Source organism: Drosophila simulans, chromosome 2L, assembly GCF_016746395.2.
Source record: "Drosophila simulans strain w501 chromosome 2L, Prin_Dsim_3.1, whole genome shotgun sequence".
In the NCBI taxonomy this organism is placed as follows: Eukaryota; Metazoa; Arthropoda; class Insecta; order Diptera; family Drosophilidae; genus Drosophila; species Drosophila simulans.
This window is the reverse complement of record NC_052520.2, coordinates 10,857,284-10,874,215: the sequence shown is the minus strand read 5'-3', so window position 1 is coordinate 10,874,215 and position 16,932 is coordinate 10,857,284. Positions and strand designations below refer to the sequence as shown.

The following is a 16,932-nucleotide window of genomic DNA, read 5'->3' as shown; positions in this document are numbered from 1 at the left end:
AGCTAAAGATGAGGTAATGTAAACCCTAACATTGAATCGAAATTTTGAAACTAAAACGAAAATTGTTTGCTCACCTTTGTTGAAAGGACATTTTCGACAGTGTACGACTGAGAAACGATTTTCAGTATCTAGAAATCTTCGATTTTTAAACAGATTTCTTGCAGCGCTTTTGTATTAGTAAACAAGCTTTTTCTGGGTAAAATGATAAAAATTTAAGAATATATGTCATATATAAATCAAATTTGAATATGTTTATGAAACAATGTCGTAACCAAAGGGGCTAATGGTATAGAAATGCATAATATACTTAGAGTATTTAAAAGCACACAAGACTAATTTTATTTTAAAACAAAATAAATAAATCTAAATTTGCTTTTCGTGGATTGTTTTTTCACACATTTTTAAGACAAAGTAAAGTAAAGTGTATTGCATTCTTTTATTTATAAATAACGTTTTTATTTGAATCTTGAAAAGCATTATTATTAATATTATTATACTTATATTTGTTTAATAACTAAACTTATGTAGCCTAAGTATATTTTTTTAAACTAACTACGGTCACACTTTAGTTACCTTCCGATCGGAAGAAGCCGGCTGACATAGGAATAGGAATTCGACAGAACTTTCCCAGGATCTGCCAGAATGGCTTACGAGAACCGCCTAAAATCGCAGAACCTCGTGCATCTGCTGCAGAACCGCGAGTCCGGATACACCAACGTGGGCCAACAGCCGGGCAGGATGCCGCTGTTGGCCTACGAACGTCCCTTCTACAAGTGCATCACACCTTGCCTGACCATTGACTCGATTACCATTCCGCCGATCTACCTGCGCAAGTTCACGCCGGATGGCAGGAAACTGCTGGCCTTCTCGCAGGATCAGCGCAGCCTGCTCATATACAGCTACGGGGGTTCCAGTTGCGCGGCGGTGGGTGAACTGATTCGCCAGGCGGATGTGGGCAGTGACGAGTTCTTTAGTAGACAGGACAGCATACTCAAGAGCCAGATCTTTGAACGCCTATTTCCCGCAAAAGAGACGCTGAATCTATGCCAGGGCGACTTTGGCCTCTACTATCTGCATCGGGAGTTCAGTGTGTTCCTGGAAGACGGTCGTTATGCCATGCTGGCTGCCATGACCGTTGTGCGCGGTGCTCTGCCGGTCGAAGACTACGTACGGTACCCAGATCTGTTCGACAAAGTGGATGCCTTCTCGTATGTGTTCTTTCTGGTGGATTTGAAGCTAGGCGTCGTCACAGATAGACTAATCCTGCCCAACGACTCCATCGTCATTGCCCACAATCATGGGATTTCCGTGTTTGGCTCAACAGTGATGATGATGTCCCGCCTGCATCAGTGCGTTTACGTCTATTGGGTGAATGACGGTAAGTTCCACCAGCAGGAGACGATTGGTCCCCGGCCGAGGGACTTTATCGAAAAGGCTACCACAGACTTTGACAACCTAAACGCCACCACAGTTTTGCCCATAACGCACATTAAACAGCGCGTCCTTAGCTTCCAGTACCGCCAAATTAATGATAAAAGTGGCAACCCGACGGATAGTCAGAAGTCGTTTTATAAAAACTTTGAGTATGTAAGTAACTTCATAAAAAGTGACAACGGTCTTCACATCCTTACACACCTCATTTAGATAGAGAACATGATCATGGAGAGAATGCATCTGGTGAACGATGAACTTCTGATGTTGCGCTATGAAGAGCGGCCAAAAGATACCGATACCATGCCCATTGCTACATCACCGCGCCGCTTGTATGTATTCTACACCATAACTGGCGAGGAAGTGGTTGGCGTTTATCCGGAATATTCCATCAACCTGCTGCACATCTTACTGCAATTCAATGAATATATGAGCAATGATCGATCGCTGCAATTCGGTGATGCACCTTCATTGCCCATGCATTTTTTCCTAAGGCATACCTTTGCGGATACCAATGAATCGGTCTCCGTCGATCGACATACGGCCTTGCGCTTCAACCCCAGCGTTCCACTCAGCTCCCAGAGCCTCTCCTCGTCGCCCTATCTAAAGTTCAACGAATTTAAATACGACAGTCGGTACGTGTCTCCTCTGGAGCAACCCCATCGCTGCTCCAACGAACCTATTAGGTTTATTGACCGTGCCACGGATTCGATCAAGTTTAGACTGCACGCCACGGCCCGCCGTCATTTAAATCCTATGGCGCCACGGGAATTGTGCGCCTTTATATGGCATCCCTTTGACCCACTAGTGCTCAGTATCCAGAAATGCATGAACAGCTACGTCTACCACGTGCACCTTTACAACCACAGCACCATAGTGGAAAAGTAGACTGCCCAATATGTACATACATGCTTTTGTACATTTTGGTATAAAACATAACAAAGTACCTTTTATATTATGAAATATATGTGATACTAAAATATCTCGTTTCCCCTTTTCAGTTATGTCTTTAATTACAATGTTAAGAGAACATTTCTTTCTTTTATTTAACCAAAGACTGTGATATTTCAAGTACTGTTTAAATTAATTCGACATTGCTACATTGTATTGAAGGCCGACTTGAAACTTGAGGCCCAATCCGACGTTTAAAGTTTCATGTAACATTGTATCCCGACTGCGACTACGTTGAAGATTGGTGGTGACCGTCCTCGTTGTATTCCTTGTTGACCTTAAGGGAGTGATTAATAACGCTCGAGCCGCCTGGAGGATAGTTCGGGGCAGGCCCTGATCCCGGGCCACTAGCGGGCTGCTGTGGCTGTGGCTGAGGCTGAGGCTGATTGGGGATCGCATTTGGGTTGTTACCGGGATTCTGTCCGGGACCCCCCTGCGGTGGATAGCCGCCTGGATATCCAGACAGGCCGGGTGGATACATTGGTGGTGGCGGAGCTTGTTGCGGCTGTGGCGGTGGTGGTGGTGGTGGGGCCATGTACGGATTATAGGGATATGAAGGATAGCCTCCCATTTGGGGATACGGAGGATACTGCATGTACGGATTGTAGGGATATGTAGGATAGCCTCCCATATGTGGATACGGAGGATAGCCCGGACTGGGATACGCAGGATAATTGTACTTGTGCTCCGTCTTGGAGTGCTTGTGCTTCTTCTCTCCACTGCTGCTGCTGCTGTCGCTGCTATCGCTGTCCGTCCGGACCACTTCGTACTGGAGTAGCAGTACCAGAAGGACTCCAATCGCCGCACAGCTCTTCATTTCTCCGCTTAATCGCACAACGTTCGTTTGATCTAAGCTCACGGGTATGACTAAATCTTGCTCACACAATACCTTGTCCCGTTCCCGTTCAGACAATTCAAATAGCCAGCGCGTGCGTTGATTTTGATAAGTCGACGAAAACATACAGATGCGACAAGGTTGCGGCAGGGTCCACTGAACTAATTCCCTGTAAGAGTTTAGGATTGAAAAACAATTTCATTCGAAAATGAACAATACTTCGCCAATAGATTATAAATAGAGAATAAAATGGGTTCATAATTAACATATGTAATGTAATGTCTCAAAATTAAGCAAGTACTCACGTATTAGGTGTCGGAACAACCTCATTTCCTCCAGATTTTGTTATATATTGCACAGAGAGACTGTGTGCTTATCAATTTGACGCAAATTAAGCGAAACAATTCTTTTAAATACTCTTAATAGAAGACTGCGACGCTTTTATTATTAAGACAACTAAACTTTTAAATAGAGCGGCAATTAAAATTAGATACTAAAAGGTAATAAATGGGTTTTATATAAATTGGATTAGCAAGATAAACTTTCTTTTGGGCAAACTATGTTATCAACATCTTAAGTCAATAAACCGGATGCTGCTGATAAATAAAATCAAAACAGACTGTGCGTTGGATTATAAATACTTTTCAAAGATAACGTTTTGGGAAATACCCTATGTACTACTTTTCCATTGTCGCAATTGTATGAAATATATTAGGTAATCGTAAATTGACGAGGGTTGTCCAAAGAGTAGTTTGTGATTTCTCATTAAGAAGGTTTCGAAAATTTCGTATAACATTTTATTCGAAAAATATAAAATTGGTAGCATTATTAGTTATCTCCGTTTTTGTTGGCAGCTGCTGAAGCCTTCAGACGATTCTCCTTGACCAGCTTGCGCCATTCCAGCCATTTGGCCAGCTCGGGTTGCTCGCTGCCGCCGCCTTGCTGTTCCAGCTGCATGTAGTACGCCTCGCGCAGGATCTTAAAGGCCTGGATGCTGTAGTATGGCTGCTGTGTGATCGGGTCAAAGTAGCGGGCTGGCAGCCTGGTGATTGGACAGATGCCATTGCTGGCCTTGGGAGGCGCCTTGTGGCGGAAGAGGTTCTGAAACACCTTGTCATTAAAATCGTTCTCGATGGTGACGAATGTGCGTTCGCACTTCCCAGCAAGATCCTTTGAATCGACCGCAGGGTTAGCTCCGCGAGTGGGCTTCCGCATCGCTGGCATGGTTAGCGAGTGATAGCGTATCGTGGGCCCGGAGAACGTGCGTTTGGTGGGACGTGATTTCTTTTTCTCCAGCTCCATTTTCTGGAATTTCTCTGTGAATGCACCAGCAGATTGTAAAATAGCTGCTGCCTTGGTTGCTTTAGATACCCACCCAAAGATTTAGTGTTTTCTTCCTCGGTTATTTTGGCCTCCTCCAGCAGCTCCTCCTGCGTGGGCATGTAGTCCTCCACACGCACCTTCTTCTTTTTGCGCTTGCGGGCATCGTCCAATTCTTTGAGGCGTATTTTGGTAGCCTGTGTCTTGATGGCCGTGGAAGTGCGTATGGATTTGCGACCGGAATCGAGGACCGTGAAGCGTGGACGAGCCCGCCGTTTCGTTACCCCACCACCAGGTCGTTTCTTGTGCAGGGCCGGTGTTGCCTTTGTGTCTTTTTTGACTGCAGGCTTTGTTTCCTGCGGAAATTATTACAACTCATTCAAAGTAATCACAGGATTATTAAGTATTTTAAGTATACTTCGCACCTTATAGGCCTTTGTGTTAACGCCACCGCGTTTCCGCGTTTTCTCGGGCGCCTCTTCCTGATCCGAAACGGGCTCATCGTGCTCATCGATACTGAAGTCGGAGTCCACCACATCTTCCTCTTCGTCTTTTTGCCTGCAGAGTGAATTTTATATGGCTTGTACATTCAAATTTCTTGAAATGATTAGATTACTCACTCGTATTCCTTATCCTCTTCGTCCTCCTGAAATCCACCATAGGACGTTTTGTAAAAGTCGTCCTCCTCTTCCTCATTGAGCAAACGAGCTATTTTGTTGCCGGCATTGTTGCGCCGTGAGCGCGAGGCAGCCATTTTTCTTATTTATATATAGAAACTTTGATTGAAAGTAGGTATTTAATAATAATAATATTTAATTTGTAAATGTAAACAAGCAGAGCAGTGTGACCAATGCAGCAAATGTAGTATATATCGCAGAGGCCTTACAACTTTGGTATGAGTTGCAGCCCTGGTAAGGAAAATTGTTTCTCCTGCAATTTAACTGCAATTGGTAGCTCTTTAAACACATTTAAACCATAGCTAAATTTATTTACTTATTTAATATATGTATCACAACAAAAAGCAGGCAGCTGCTTTAAAATCACATTAAAAAGCTATCGGTAATTCAACCACTGAAAGTAGGCCACATCATTTTAAAGTCGCGTTGGCCACACTCTTGGCTTGTTGCTTTTTATTCTGCCGGCCGCCTGCATTTCCCGATTTCATTTAATACCATCGATTGAAAGACTGCTCGCAACATGTCGGAACAATGGGAGGTGGTCACCAAGTCGCGCAAGCAAAAGAACCTGGACAAGAAGGTGTCTGCGCACAACGAGCAGAAGCGCATCGCGGCCCAGTTACCCAAACTGGAGGAGCTGTGTAAGAATCTTTCAAAAAGTGCACCTGGCAATGCAATTACATGTTTGCGCCTGCCCTTTTTTTTCACTTCGCAGTGCCAACTCAGCGGTATCGCAATTTGTTCGGCTCCAGCGGCACCAGCAGCAGTAGCAACAACAACAATAGCAAGTCCCATTCCCCAGCTAAATCCAGTTCAAGTGCCTCATCTTCCTCAAAAGCCAATAAGTCGCCAGTTAAAAAGCACACCGCAAAGAATGCCTCGACCCAGAAAAGGACCACGTTGGCAGCCGCTTCGAAGCCAAAGACCCTGGAGCAGGCCTTGAGGAACATCACCCGGGATGATTTTGCTGCCCAACTGGAGCAGGTGAAGCTCAGTTGTCCTGGCTCTGAGCTGCGCTGGTTAAGCCACGTACGTTTCCTAAGGGAATGTTCCTAAATCCTTGCTTACCTATCGTTATCCCCCAGATTGCGCTATACTTCAATGAAGCCTTGTCCTATGACTGCGATCCCATCTTCTCCGGCCGCTCGGCTCAGTATCCCAGCAACTTGGCCAGCGCCTCGCTTAAGTACTCGATTGTGGAGTTTCTGGGCAGTGTGGGCGAGCAAAACCTGGAGTATTTCTTTTACTCCCTGCTGGATAGCATGTCAACGGATCTAAACAACAATCAGACAGTGGCAGGTTACAAGCTCATCCTACAGTTGATCGGTCAAAACTGGCCGAACATTTGCTCTAGGAATCTGGCCAAGACTGCGTTGCTAAGGAACTCCTATCAGAACCGCAGCAACATCTGCTTGAGCATCCTGTGGGCCATCGGACAAGGTGGCTATCAGTCGCTAAACGAGGGCGTTCGCGTGTGGCAGAACCTGATGCTGCCCAACCTGGAGCTAAAGCAGTACACCAAGTTTGTGGTCGAGTATATGGAGCGGGCTCTGAGTGCAGCTGCTGCTCGGAAGACGGCGGATCCTCTGCAGATCAACCAGCAGGAGTTCTTTGCCACTTACAATGCGCTGAATGCACCCTATAACAACCTGCCGAAGGAATGGCAGCAAAGTTTGAAGCGTAGTGCGCGTTTGTTGCTTGTAAGGATGAAAACCATTGCTGGTTATCCCATTGTTTCACTGACCTCTCTTCCTCCTGTGTGTAGCAAAACTATATCAACAGTCCTGTGAGGCATGCCAACATATTCCTTACGCTCTTACGGGAAATAAGCGCTGGCTCCAAGCAGAGTAATGAGATTGAAGGCTGTATTAGTTGTCTGCTCAGCAGCGGCAGAGATGATTGCCTCAGGGTGTGGCGCATGAACTACAAGAAGCAACAATTGCCCAGTCTACTGCTACTGAAAGCTATAGGTACGATCTACAGCTGTGAAAAACCATTTAATTGGAGTTTTGTTTAACTGTAACACCCATACTTATCGTTAATGTGTTATCTAATATCGAATTCCTAACTTTTCCCAGACGACAATTGGACCACGTCTACCCATGAGTTGGCTACGTCGACTGTGTATCACTCTTTTCTGCAAGATGTGGCGGCTCTGAACGAAGAACTGCAGGGAAGCAAGCGAAACGAAGGTCACCTAGATGACTTAAAGGAGGTTTTGTTGGTGAGTGCGACTTAAGTATATCACACAATTCCAAGGAAAAGGCTCTGACCTCAGTTCGATAAAAGCTGAATGATGAATGTGTGTTGTTTTATCTCGCATAGTTTTCTTAGAAAACTAGTATATAGCATATATAATTATTTTGTTAGCCGTTTTAACCCATTTATCCAAACTTAAATGAAATCAGGAAGACTGTATATAAATTTAAATTTGCGCACATCTCTGGTAACACTGTTTCAGTTGAGTGGTTTGTTACATTGCGTACTCTGGTCACATTGCTCTAGTGAAAAGAAAAACGAAGGTATAAACTTGTAGAACTGCCGTCCAAAAGTGAATAATTAATTGCAATCGGTGTTAAAAAGAATGACTTCAGCTTATTAAACTGCAGCTAACAAAAGTAAAACTCTTCACGTAGAAGTAGCCGTACAATTAGTCGGTAATGAAGTTAGAGTTCTGTAGGGGGACGCTGCCAACGCGACGTCGCTGCGGGAAAGAGATGGAAAGCGCTAGCCGGCGTTCGTCCGAAATTTCTCCGCAATTCAACTGGCTTTTGAAGCCTGGAATGAGCATAAATTAATGGCCCGCACCTTAATTATCGCGTTGTCGCAATTATTGTTGCTGTTGCAGTAGTGCAAAGTGCGTTTCGTGCATATGTGTGCGTGTCATCATTAACGGTTGTGTATTCCGCCGTTTTGCACTGGTATTGGTGGCAGCTATAGCTGCACTTTTCCCATAGCGTTGCCATGCGGGTTCCAGTTGCCGCTAAATTTCTCCGCGCAGAGCAGACGTGTTGCTTTCGAAATGAGAGTGGGCATGGCCATCGGGCATCATAAATTGCCGCATTATCAGTCAACATTCTTATCAGTACACCCAATTTTCGGCTGATCTGACGCTTATTTTTATTTTCCTATTGACTGATGTGTTCCAGCTGCGATTGGCCACTCGCCTTCCGCTCCCTCACCCACTCCCCTCGCTCATCCGGCTTGTGCGCACTCTCCTCCTCTCTTCGCCTCTCCTCCGCACTCTCACTCTCATTATTGCACAGTGGTGCAGTTTCGCACTCTCACCTGAAAATCTCGCAACGCCACGATTCCGAATCCCATGGTCCAAAAAGGGGGGGGCGAAAGAGAACCATTTGAAGATTTGGGCTGCTTCAACACGTGGCATGTCCACTGTGACCCTGATTCTCGCTGGCCTTCCATCATTCTTTCTTTCTTTCACTCCGAAAGCATAAAAGAGACGAAATTTAGAGGGCATAAGCCGTAGTTCATTCAACTCTTTTGTCCACAGAAATTTAAAGAATGAGTGTAAATGATACTTTTATTTAGAGATTTGTGTTAGAGAGATGTGTTATTTTTCAATAAATGTGAAAGTTTGCATTTCAACATTAAAAAAAAGAATACATTTTTTCATAACCATTATAAACATACTCAAACTACTTTAAATTGAGAAATTCGTTTTAAATTTAAATGTGTTAAGAAATTAAAATAAAATGACAATGTTAGCTTAATAAGTATCTACGCCAATTAAGCATAGGCTGCATATTGAATATTAATTTGTTTTGATCTGCACAAAATGAAATTATAACTACGTATTTAAAATTTGTAATTATTCCCACTCGCGGTTTTAGCTTACTCTCAAATCTTAGGTCATCGAGCTCAGTCGCAAAAAAAAGCTCGGTTTAAAAGCTCAAAAAGTCTCGTCATTCTTTTTCGCAAACACAATTGCAATGATAAACACAATCAATAATTAAACATCTTTTGCGAACAGCTGAGGAAAACTAGAAATACTCTTCATAATCGAAACTCATTGAAATTAAGTTAGAAAATGGCTCAGGTTAAACCGAAAAGTAACAAACAGAGCGGCAAACCAGCGCCGACCACCAAAAAGGTAAACAATTTAACTCAATCGAATGTTTCCACAATTTCAACTATACCCAGCAATTAAGACTCTTAATAATTTTCTAATTTTGTACTATGTAGAGCGTCCAGGAGAAGAGCAGCGCGCAGCAGAAGAAGAACAAACAGAATGCCGCGGCACAGAAAAAGAAATGCGGATGCTGCAAGTGGACCTTGGGTAGCATCTTCATCATCGCCCTGATTGCCGGAGCTCTGTGCTACGATACCGAAGTGAACGGCAAGGGCGTGTTCGAAAAATCGGCCACCGGCAAGGTGCTGAAGAATGCCGGAGTTCTGCCGCATGTCCAGAAGTCCTGGTACACGGTCATGGGCGCTGGAGCGCGGGGCTACAAGTGGGCGGAAGTTAATGTGCCGCCGTACGCCGAGCCGGTGATCAAGACCACCGGCGACCTGTGGAAGCTGGCGAGGAATGCGGCCTGCAACGCTTACCAGAACGGCAAGGGATACTTTGGCGCCAAGTGGCCCGTTGTGGCGAAGTTCGTAAGTGTCTTTTAGTCGGCATTAAGATGAGGTCATGGGCAAACCAGTTTTGAATTAATCTCTGTGTGACTCTCTGGCTCCTTTGTTAATATGTTCTATCTATTTGTTAGATTGACCAATACGTGCCCAATTCGTCAGGCAAGATCGAAGCTGTTGCCGCTGGAGTTAGCGATTTAGCCGCCAGCAGCTATGAAAAGGCTGCCGCGCTCATCAAGGAAAAGGTGCTTGTGTAAGTATGCCTGCCTGCCTGCTTGGCCGTTGATGTCTTCGAGAATGCATCCCTTATGATTGTGATCTTTCTTTAGTGGCCATCTCTCGCCCGAGAACATCAATCAGGCGCTGAACCAGACGCGCAACGCCGCCCTGGAGTACTACAACCAGTTTCACAAAAAGGTCGACGCATACGCCAAGCTCAAATGATTTTAAGCGTCAGGAACGCTTACTTCTCGAACAGCAACATCATCAGCAGCTGCAGCAGATGCAAACAGAATACGCGTCATAGTAAATAGTGAAGGAAGCCCTAATTTTTCGCAATTAGTTAAAAAACCGGAAAATGTTCTATAAGTCGAAACTCAAGAAGCCATTCACATTCATCAACAACTTCTCGTCAAGTTTAATTAAGAAAAAGCAATACGAGCAAATCTTTGTGGATGCCGATAGTGTACACTAACAATCTAGTAAATTCAACCTCGATACTGATAAATTAGTGAAAGACACGAGAAATTTTCTGTTGTACAACATGTGTTTAAACATTTTTCTCCAAGTTGAGAAAACATTATTTTTAAATTCGTTTACAACGGCATGAGAGTTTTGTGAACAGTTCTATCATTGAAATTTTGTAATTGTAATTATTAAAGTGCGTTTTTTGTGGCGATACGCGAAGTGTTAACTCTATTGTGTTAACTGAACTTAACAATTCCAACTGCATTTTGAAGGCAAACAATAGATTCAAATATTTTTATACTTTTACTCATAGTTTTCTTGCATTTGTGTGTACATTTCTGTAGACTCCCCAATACTTGCATAATAGCGCGTTACTTTTGATTCGATTTTAAATCTCATTTGTATATTTAATGGAAAACACGATTTTGCATAAATAAAATAAAATTGAAAGATGTGAAGTAAAGGCGTATTTCTCAATGTTTATCTGTGCTATGTTTATACGTTTTTTCGGGTATATGTATATTTGAATCGTAAGATTCTGAACACACCTGTTGGCATTGGCATTGGCTTACACTACACACTTGCTTAAATTGGAAAAGCGGTTTGAAAGCAGCTTATATTTCCCAAAACAGACTAGAAATTAGACCAGTACTATTTCCTGGGGAATTTTTCTAGAACAGTTCTCTCGAAACTAAGCAGTTCATGTGTATTGCAAGCAGTCAAAGAACTAAAATTTCACCAGAATTTTTGGTGCCCATATAAGCAGTGAAGGGAAATTCCTAAGCAGTGTATAATAATTCAAAGCAGTGCACACCACAATAAATCGTACCGTATTTGAAAAATAGCACTTTTAAAGTTGAAGAAGTTTTAATTATATTTCTAAAACATTTATAAGCCTTGGTGTCCTTATGAAATGGCATGATTGGATAGAATTGTTTCCTAATTGTTTTAACAAAGTTGAGTTCTAACTTTAGTTGCTTAAATTCTCCGCGCATAATTTCCTTTTTAGACGGTCATCTTGAAGACAGTCGCCCCTTCAAATACAAGGATTTTCCCGAATTCGCCTCAAAGTCAACCATTTTCGGAGTGCGGGAGTGACAATAACAACCAACTCGTCGTCCTGTTCGTGGCTGGCAGGACTCGGTTCACATCGGAACGGTTACTTGCAGCGCGTAGGAAACAACAATACGGAAAAGCTCCGGCCTCGGATGCCGCAGTATCAAATGAATTTCAAGTCGCGACGCACGTGTTTCGTCCTTTGGCGCGGATGTGACTACGACTCCTTATCGCAGATTGTGGTCTTGGCCACGAAAGGATATCTCGCAGTTGCCGCATTCGATAGCGGTGTCGCGGTTTCCCAACTTTCCCAACTGCCGCATCTGTTTTTTCAACTTGTGCGCGAGACGATACTAACATCGTTCGGCTTCGATTTCGCTCAGTGTATAATGCTCTTGGAGCAAAAGTGAAGTTTCGAATCGGAGGCCGCTTTAAGCGGCCAGTGAAAGAATCAATTGTCTGTTAAAAACTAACATTGGATGTTTAAATGGTTTAATTTATGGGAGATAATCGCACAGCTGCTGCTGACATCAAAAGTGAGTCGAATAACAGCTTTAAGTACATTAATATTAACCCACCTACACTGCTCTATCGCATTCAACGTGGCTCGTTTTTCCCTCCCTTGAAAAGTGGAGCACAGATAAATCAGAGAAAAACATTTATTTCTCATCGGAAATGAACTCGGACGGGCGACGTGATTTAATGCCAATCGAAAATGCATTTGTTACTCAGGTTTCTTGCAAATTATACGCTTAGCGATAGGATTGAAACAGAAAACAAAGCACATTTTTTCACAGACTTCAACTGAAACTCCAGCCAGTTGCATAAACAACAACCAAGCGAGTTTCGTGCAAAAATAAATGTTAAATCAAAGTTTTTCCAAGTTGAGATGGAAGTTTTTCCAAGTTCTCCATCGCCTTATCTGCTTTTGAAGTTCCCTCGCATTTTTCCCCTGAAATCCAGGGCAGAATGAAAAATCGGAAGTACCTAATGAGCACGTGTGTTACGGATTGACTTTGAAGTGAGTCCTCATTTCTAATGAGTTCTTGTGGTGATATGAAGTAGGGAAGGTAATTAATTCACTAAACCACAAAAAATGTAATAAGGTGATGCGAAAAGGTCAATAAATGAACTTTCCACAGACAGACAATAATTGGTGTAGTTTTGGACATCCATTTGTTAGCACTGGCTTTGATTTAAAGCATTTGTTGCTCATTTTATACTATATAATAAAGTATAATTACATTTATTATTTAAGCAAACTCGTTAAGTATGACCATAACCGAAATTTAAAGGAAAACTTCTTGGACAATTTGCCAGCTGCCTTTAAAAGGACATGATAAAGGCCAAGGACCTCGCAGGACTCTTTGCATGCGGCATTAATTAAGTGCCGCTTGAGGGAATAGAAGTAGATGAGCTTGTCTCTCATTAATCTTATAACCTTATAAAGAATGGCTTGAATGGGGAATACCCGTATATACATATGTCCGGGGACCGCCCCAAAAAAAGAAGACATTGAAATCGAACCGTTTTCCTCGCTCTTTTCGCCGCTTTTCGTGTTTTTCTAATTGAATTTTCCTTTCGAGCTTTATGCCTTGACTTTTCTTCTTAAAGATCAAGTGGTCTCCAGGTGCTTTTGTGGCTTTTTGGCCGGGTGTCCAGGTGATTAATGTGCAAGCAGGTTTGTTTAATTAACTTGCATCTATGCCTGAAGTACACAACTTGATAAGTGGGCTTTCTTGAATTTGAGTGAATCTGCCATATAAATACAATATATATCATTAATTAACAGCAGACTATTTGTGGGCTGGTCTAACATCATAAATGCAACATTATCGCGATGATAATTTATTTAGCTTGGTATTAAATCATCCAAAAAGTAACAAAACATATCCGAAAACCACTAAATTCAATTAACCATCGTTGCCATGAAAATAACAATTGCAGTGCGCATTTTAAGCTGATTCCATGTTAATTTTACCACCATTGTTTGATTGGCATCGCAACAACCAACAACTCATTACACAACTGCAGCAACGGATGAAATCATTTAAGTGCTCCTGTGGTGATGATAACTGAAGGGTCGAAGGGCATGGAGTCGATATTTATTGAATACAATATCTCTTGGATCGTTCGTGAAGCACGATTGTAAAGTGCAACAAAGCGCAGTTTGTGGAGAAATTAACATTTTAATTGGTTTTTGACACTTGCACATTTCGTGAGTGATCAAGGCTAGCCGAGCAGCACACACCTTTCAGTTGGACAATTTATGTGTTTTATGGCCAAATAAAAAAACTATTTGAGTTCGGCTTGCGGGTTGTAAATATACAAAATGCGTTGGTTAACACTGCTCCTGTGACATGGTGGCGATAAGCAACTTGCCACTACAGACAATATATGGGGGCTCAACAAACACAAATGCACACATTCTGAAAAAGAGAAAATAAATTAATGCCTTTGCAATTTGATACAGGATAAATGATGTGAATGGAGGACATTTATAATGAAGGCCTACGGTTAATATCAATGTTTGCTGCAGTTAAATGCTGTGCGAATATCGAATTCGTTGGAAGAAATTGGTTGTTCACATACCAACTATTGCAAACTATCCATATGGCTTGTATCCTTTAGAATCTGCAAGATTTAACTATTTAATTATATTCTTGGATATGTGAATAATTTTCAAAAATGTCACTTTTCAACGATTTAAGTTAAGTTAGGCAACACTGGAATAGCTGCAATAATTCAAATTAATTGCAAGTGCTTTTAATTAATATTTCACAAATAATAGCGTTAATGAAAATGTTTCCTCCCTCTCTTTTTAGAATGCACTTCAAAAACGATTGTGGAACCAAACCATTAGCAGTAATGTAAAACCAAAATACGTAAACTTGTGGGGCTAAATTACACTCATCTAACCGTCTTTGAGGTGAATAAATATAAATAAGTAAAATCCGGCTCGCAGGACCATGGCCATGGAGGGCAAATGCTTCGGTTGCATCGCAACGCCAATTCTCGTAATAATGATAAGCATTTCGAGAGCTTGGACAATGCAGCAACAACACTTGAGTCCTGCCATCCAACAACATCCTGCAGTTAAATCGTTGTGTAAGTAGCTCTCACTCGTATTCACACATGTTTAATTCAATAGTGCAGATATAAAGGCATATTTCAATACCAACTTTGAGATATGAATTATGAATGCATGTGCTATAAATTAACAATGAGCAACGCCCGTAGTTAAGTTTATTAAAATTTTACATATCATACAAGCATTTACTAATCAGAATTGTAAGCCAAAATTGACTATCAAGGAAGCAGAAGTTAATTAGTTGAGGCAGACGGTAAATAGCATAATATATATCCCGAAAAGTCACTATTGAGAAAAGACTTATTTTCCTTGATAAATCAAATATGGTATCTTGGACTTCCTCTTCCTGACTTCATTCCTTCATATGAGCGCCTTTTTTTTTGGCCTAATGCAGTAAATGCCTAAATCAATTATGGCCAGCAGGCGAAACAGAAGAATAAGGGGGAAAAAATAGGCAAATAAACCAAATGAGCGAGCAAAGAATAAAATCTACTTAGCACATGTAGACTTTAATTAAATCATGGCCAAGAGCAGAGTGAGCACTCTGACAGGAGACACTCCGACTGCGACGAGCCATCGCGACCTTCATCCTAATCTGCAGACACCCAGCCAGGGCACATCCTTCGCCTCCTTTCTGGTGGGCAGGAGGCGGGTCTGTTGTGTTTGTGGCTTTCGGGCGAAGGAGGCCAACGCACCATGCATTTTTATGTTTATGCTAGACATTACTTGGCCATGTTGCTTACTTTCGGTAAAAAAAAAACAATAATGCTGTGCAATCTGTGGGCGAATAAAAAGGTAAAATCTTGGTCTAAAGTTCTTTATCATCCATGGAAAAATAGTAATATTAAATCCTTCATTTTAAATCTATTCCTCAGCTATCTGATATTTTATTCCCATAGCAATAGTTTCGTCTTAAATGCATTGCAATTGTAGTTTAAAGTGCTTTCCTTGGATATTCGCCTCACTTCTCCTTTTCAATCTGCCCAATAAACCCAGAAAAAGGAACAAATGCTCTATTTGTTAGCCACCTGCATTCGTGCTTGCTTTTCTGTTTTGTCTGAGTTTTTCCCTTTTCCATATAACTTCGGCTTTTCCTTCTGCTCCTGCTGAATGGCTATTGACTTTTCTTGGCTAGTGACTTGCTGATGTGGGCAATACCAGAGGGAAACAGGCGTCATAAGGGAAACTCAGCCGGCTGTTCCACACCTAGTCGTGTTTTGGGCCAAAGTCAGCCGCAAAAGTGCAGACAAGCAAGTCGAAGTCAAGGTGCAGGCGAAGATGGGCAGGATACGCCAGTCCCGAAGGACCTGCAGCAGCCACCTGACTGAAGAAGGGTCCGGAAAAATCAACTGTAACTTTTCACTTGTTCGACTTCAACAAGAAATGCGGGAGGGCAGGCAGGAAAATGATCGTTAAATAATTTTATTGTCCCCACAGCCTGGCCGCACAATTAAACTTGAATTTGTGCGAAATCCTGAGACCATCAAGGGGAATTTGTTTAAAATTCAAAAATGCCGCACAGGCAGTTGTCGTGCCAATTAATAAAAGTTACGATTATTTTGTAGCAACAAAGGAGATTAAAGAGTGGCGATTGTGACTATTGCTGCCTCGTTTAAGAAAACGCATAAAAATGTTCATAAAAAGGAGCTTTCATGCAATATGTTTTTAAGTGGTATTACAGGAAATAATTTTACAACTTTGCTTGTAAAATAAGTCTGATTTCAATTATATAGATGCATGTTCATTTGTTTTAATTAATGACCATTCAATTTAGTTGGAAGTGATTTCATGTAGCTGCAATCCTTGGAAAACAAACAAGTAACAATGGTTAATTATTCCTTCAAGGATACAAATGAATGCTATTTAATAATCATAAATTGCCCGGTGAGGTAACTTCAAGAACAATTGTATAAACGTATGTATGTACACATGTGCACGAGAAAGCAATTTTATTTTCCATCCGATATTCCACTTTGGTGGGGCACAACTTCATGCCATTGTTGTGTGTATGTTGTCCTGCAATCAGGACCCTTGGCTATTACGGCGTGGATATAAGGAAACCATATAAATACAAGCTCATAAAAATCATGGCTGCATGTCCTTTGTGTGTTGAATTGTGGCTAGCAGTCCTGCCCCCACAATTGTTCGCCACTTTTTCTTTTTTTTTAGGTCAGCCCAGATGTTTTTCATGCTTATTTACCAATATGTTATGATGTATTTACTGGAGCGGTTTTATTTCTTCTTACTATTAGTTAAAAATATCAATTTGCTAGCAACCGAACATTGAA

General features: G+C 42.0%; 5 protein-coding genes across 9 annotated transcripts in view; 3 read left to right on the top strand and 2 right to left on the bottom strand.

Annotated features, from left to right (window-relative positions):
• The first annotated feature begins 537 nt into the window (after positions 1-537).
• LOC6731914 (DET1 homolog) lies at positions 538-2,413 on the top strand. Of its 2 annotated transcripts, none has more exons than XM_002079013.3 (2): positions 538-1,587; positions 1,645-2,413. In XM_002079013.3, the coding sequence occupies exons 1-2, from the start codon at positions 643-645 to the stop codon at positions 2,317-2,319; spliced, it is 1,620 nt and encodes a 539-aa protein (XP_002079049.2). In that variant the 5' UTR covers positions 538-642; the 3' UTR covers positions 2,320-2,413. The 2 variants fall into 2 exon arrangements, with proteins under 2 accessions (XP_002079049.2, XP_016024578.1); XM_016178449.2 differs by having other exon boundaries at positions 538-1,583; positions 1,645-1,778.
• Positions 2,414-2,452: 39 nt separating this feature from the next.
• Positions 2,453-3,358, bottom strand: LOC6731913 (proline-rich protein HaeIII subfamily 1). The gene has a single exon (XM_002079012.3). It carries the CDS (start codon positions 3,341-3,343, stop codon positions 2,612-2,614), a length of 732 nt encoding a protein of 243 aa, XP_002079048.2. The 5' UTR covers positions 3,344-3,358; the 3' UTR covers positions 2,453-2,611.
• A 642-nt stretch (positions 3,359-4,000) lies between these two features.
• On the bottom strand, positions 4,001-5,424 carry LOC6731912 (vacuolar protein sorting-associated protein 72 homolog). Its single transcript, XM_002079011.4, has 4 exons — positions 5,158-5,424; positions 4,963-5,095; positions 4,593-4,893; positions 4,001-4,533 (listed from the first exon to the last, which is right to left on the bottom strand). Exons 1-4 carry the CDS (start codon positions 5,289-5,291, stop codon positions 4,046-4,048), a joined length of 1,056 nt encoding a protein of 351 aa, XP_002079047.1. The 5' UTR covers positions 5,292-5,424; the 3' UTR covers positions 4,001-4,045.
• A 176-nt stretch (positions 5,425-5,600) lies between these two features.
• On the top strand, positions 5,601-10,966 carry LOC6731910 (transmembrane protein 214). Of its 3 annotated transcripts, XM_016178452.3 has the most exons (8): positions 5,601-5,855; positions 5,930-6,243; positions 6,300-6,914; positions 6,980-7,184; positions 7,293-7,438; positions 9,418-9,834; positions 9,945-10,063; positions 10,140-10,966. In XM_016178452.3, the coding sequence occupies exons 1-8, from the start codon at positions 5,735-5,737 to the stop codon at positions 10,252-10,254; spliced, it is 2,052 nt and encodes a 683-aa protein (XP_016024577.1). In that variant the 5' UTR covers positions 5,601-5,734; the 3' UTR covers positions 10,255-10,966. The 3 variants fall into 3 exon arrangements, with proteins under 3 accessions (XP_016024577.1, XP_016024575.1, XP_016024576.1); XM_016178450.3 differs by lacking the exons at positions 5,601-5,855; positions 5,930-6,243; positions 6,300-6,914; positions 6,980-7,184; positions 7,293-7,438 and adding exons at positions 7,601-7,736; positions 9,206-9,325; XM_016178451.3 differs by lacking the exons at positions 5,601-5,855; positions 5,930-6,243; positions 6,300-6,914; positions 6,980-7,184; positions 7,293-7,438 and adding exons at positions 7,717-7,765; positions 9,206-9,325.
• Positions 10,967-11,683: 717 nt separating this feature from the next.
• Positions 11,684-16,932, top strand: part of LOC27208814 — a 44,911-nt gene continuing 39,662 nt past the window's right edge. Inside the window, exons 1-2 of one of the 2 annotated variants that reach the window (XM_016184364.3) lie at positions 11,684-12,089; positions 14,379-14,661. In XM_016184364.3, coding sequence (XP_016024572.1) covers positions 14,523-14,661 — 139 coding nt within the window. In that variant the 5' untranslated portion in view covers positions 11,684-12,089; positions 14,379-14,522. The remainder of the gene's footprint in view (positions 12,090-14,378; positions 14,662-16,932) is intronic. The other variant, XM_016184363.3, reaches the window with a different exon arrangement.

What these genes read in the sequence shown, in the direction of transcription:
- LOC6731912 (XM_002079011.4), bottom strand. Translation starts at nt 5,291, where the DNA reads ATGGCTGCCTCGCGCTCACGGCGCAACAATGCCGGCAACAAAATAGCT. An exon ending in GAAGAGGATAAGGAATACGA is followed by an intron (nt 5,096 to 5,157) that starts GTGAGTAATCTA and finishes TTCACTCTGCAG; the next exon opens with GCAAAAAGACGAAGAGGAAG. An exon ending in TTAACACAAAGGCCTATAAG is followed by an intron (nt 4,894 to 4,962) that starts GTGCGAAGTATA and finishes TAATTTCCGCAG; the next exon opens with GAAACAAAGCCTGCAGTCAA.
- LOC6731913 (XM_002079012.3), bottom strand. Translation starts at nt 3,343, where the DNA reads ATGTTTTCGTCGACTTATCAAAATCAACGCACGCGCTGGCTATTTGAA.
- LOC6731914 (XM_002079013.3), top strand. Translation starts at nt 643, where the DNA reads ATGGCTTACGAGAACCGCCTAAAATCGCAGAACCTCGTGCATCTGCTG. An exon ending in TTTATAAAAACTTTGAGTAT is followed by an intron (nt 1,588 to 1,644) that starts GTAAGTAACTTC and finishes CACCTCATTTAG; the next exon opens with ATAGAGAACATGATCATGGA.
- LOC6731910 (XM_016178452.3), top strand. Translation starts at nt 5,735, where the DNA reads ATGTCGGAACAATGGGAGGTGGTCACCAAGTCGCGCAAGCAAAAGAAC. An exon ending in ACTTAAAGGAGGTTTTGTTG is followed by an intron (nt 7,439 to 9,417) that starts GTGAGTGCGACT and finishes TGTACTATGTAG; the next exon opens with AGCGTCCAGGAGAAGAGCAG. An exon ending in ATCAAGGAAAAGGTGCTTGT is followed by an intron (nt 10,064 to 10,139) that starts GTAAGTATGCCT and finishes ATCTTTCTTTAG; the next exon opens with TGGCCATCTCTCGCCCGAGA.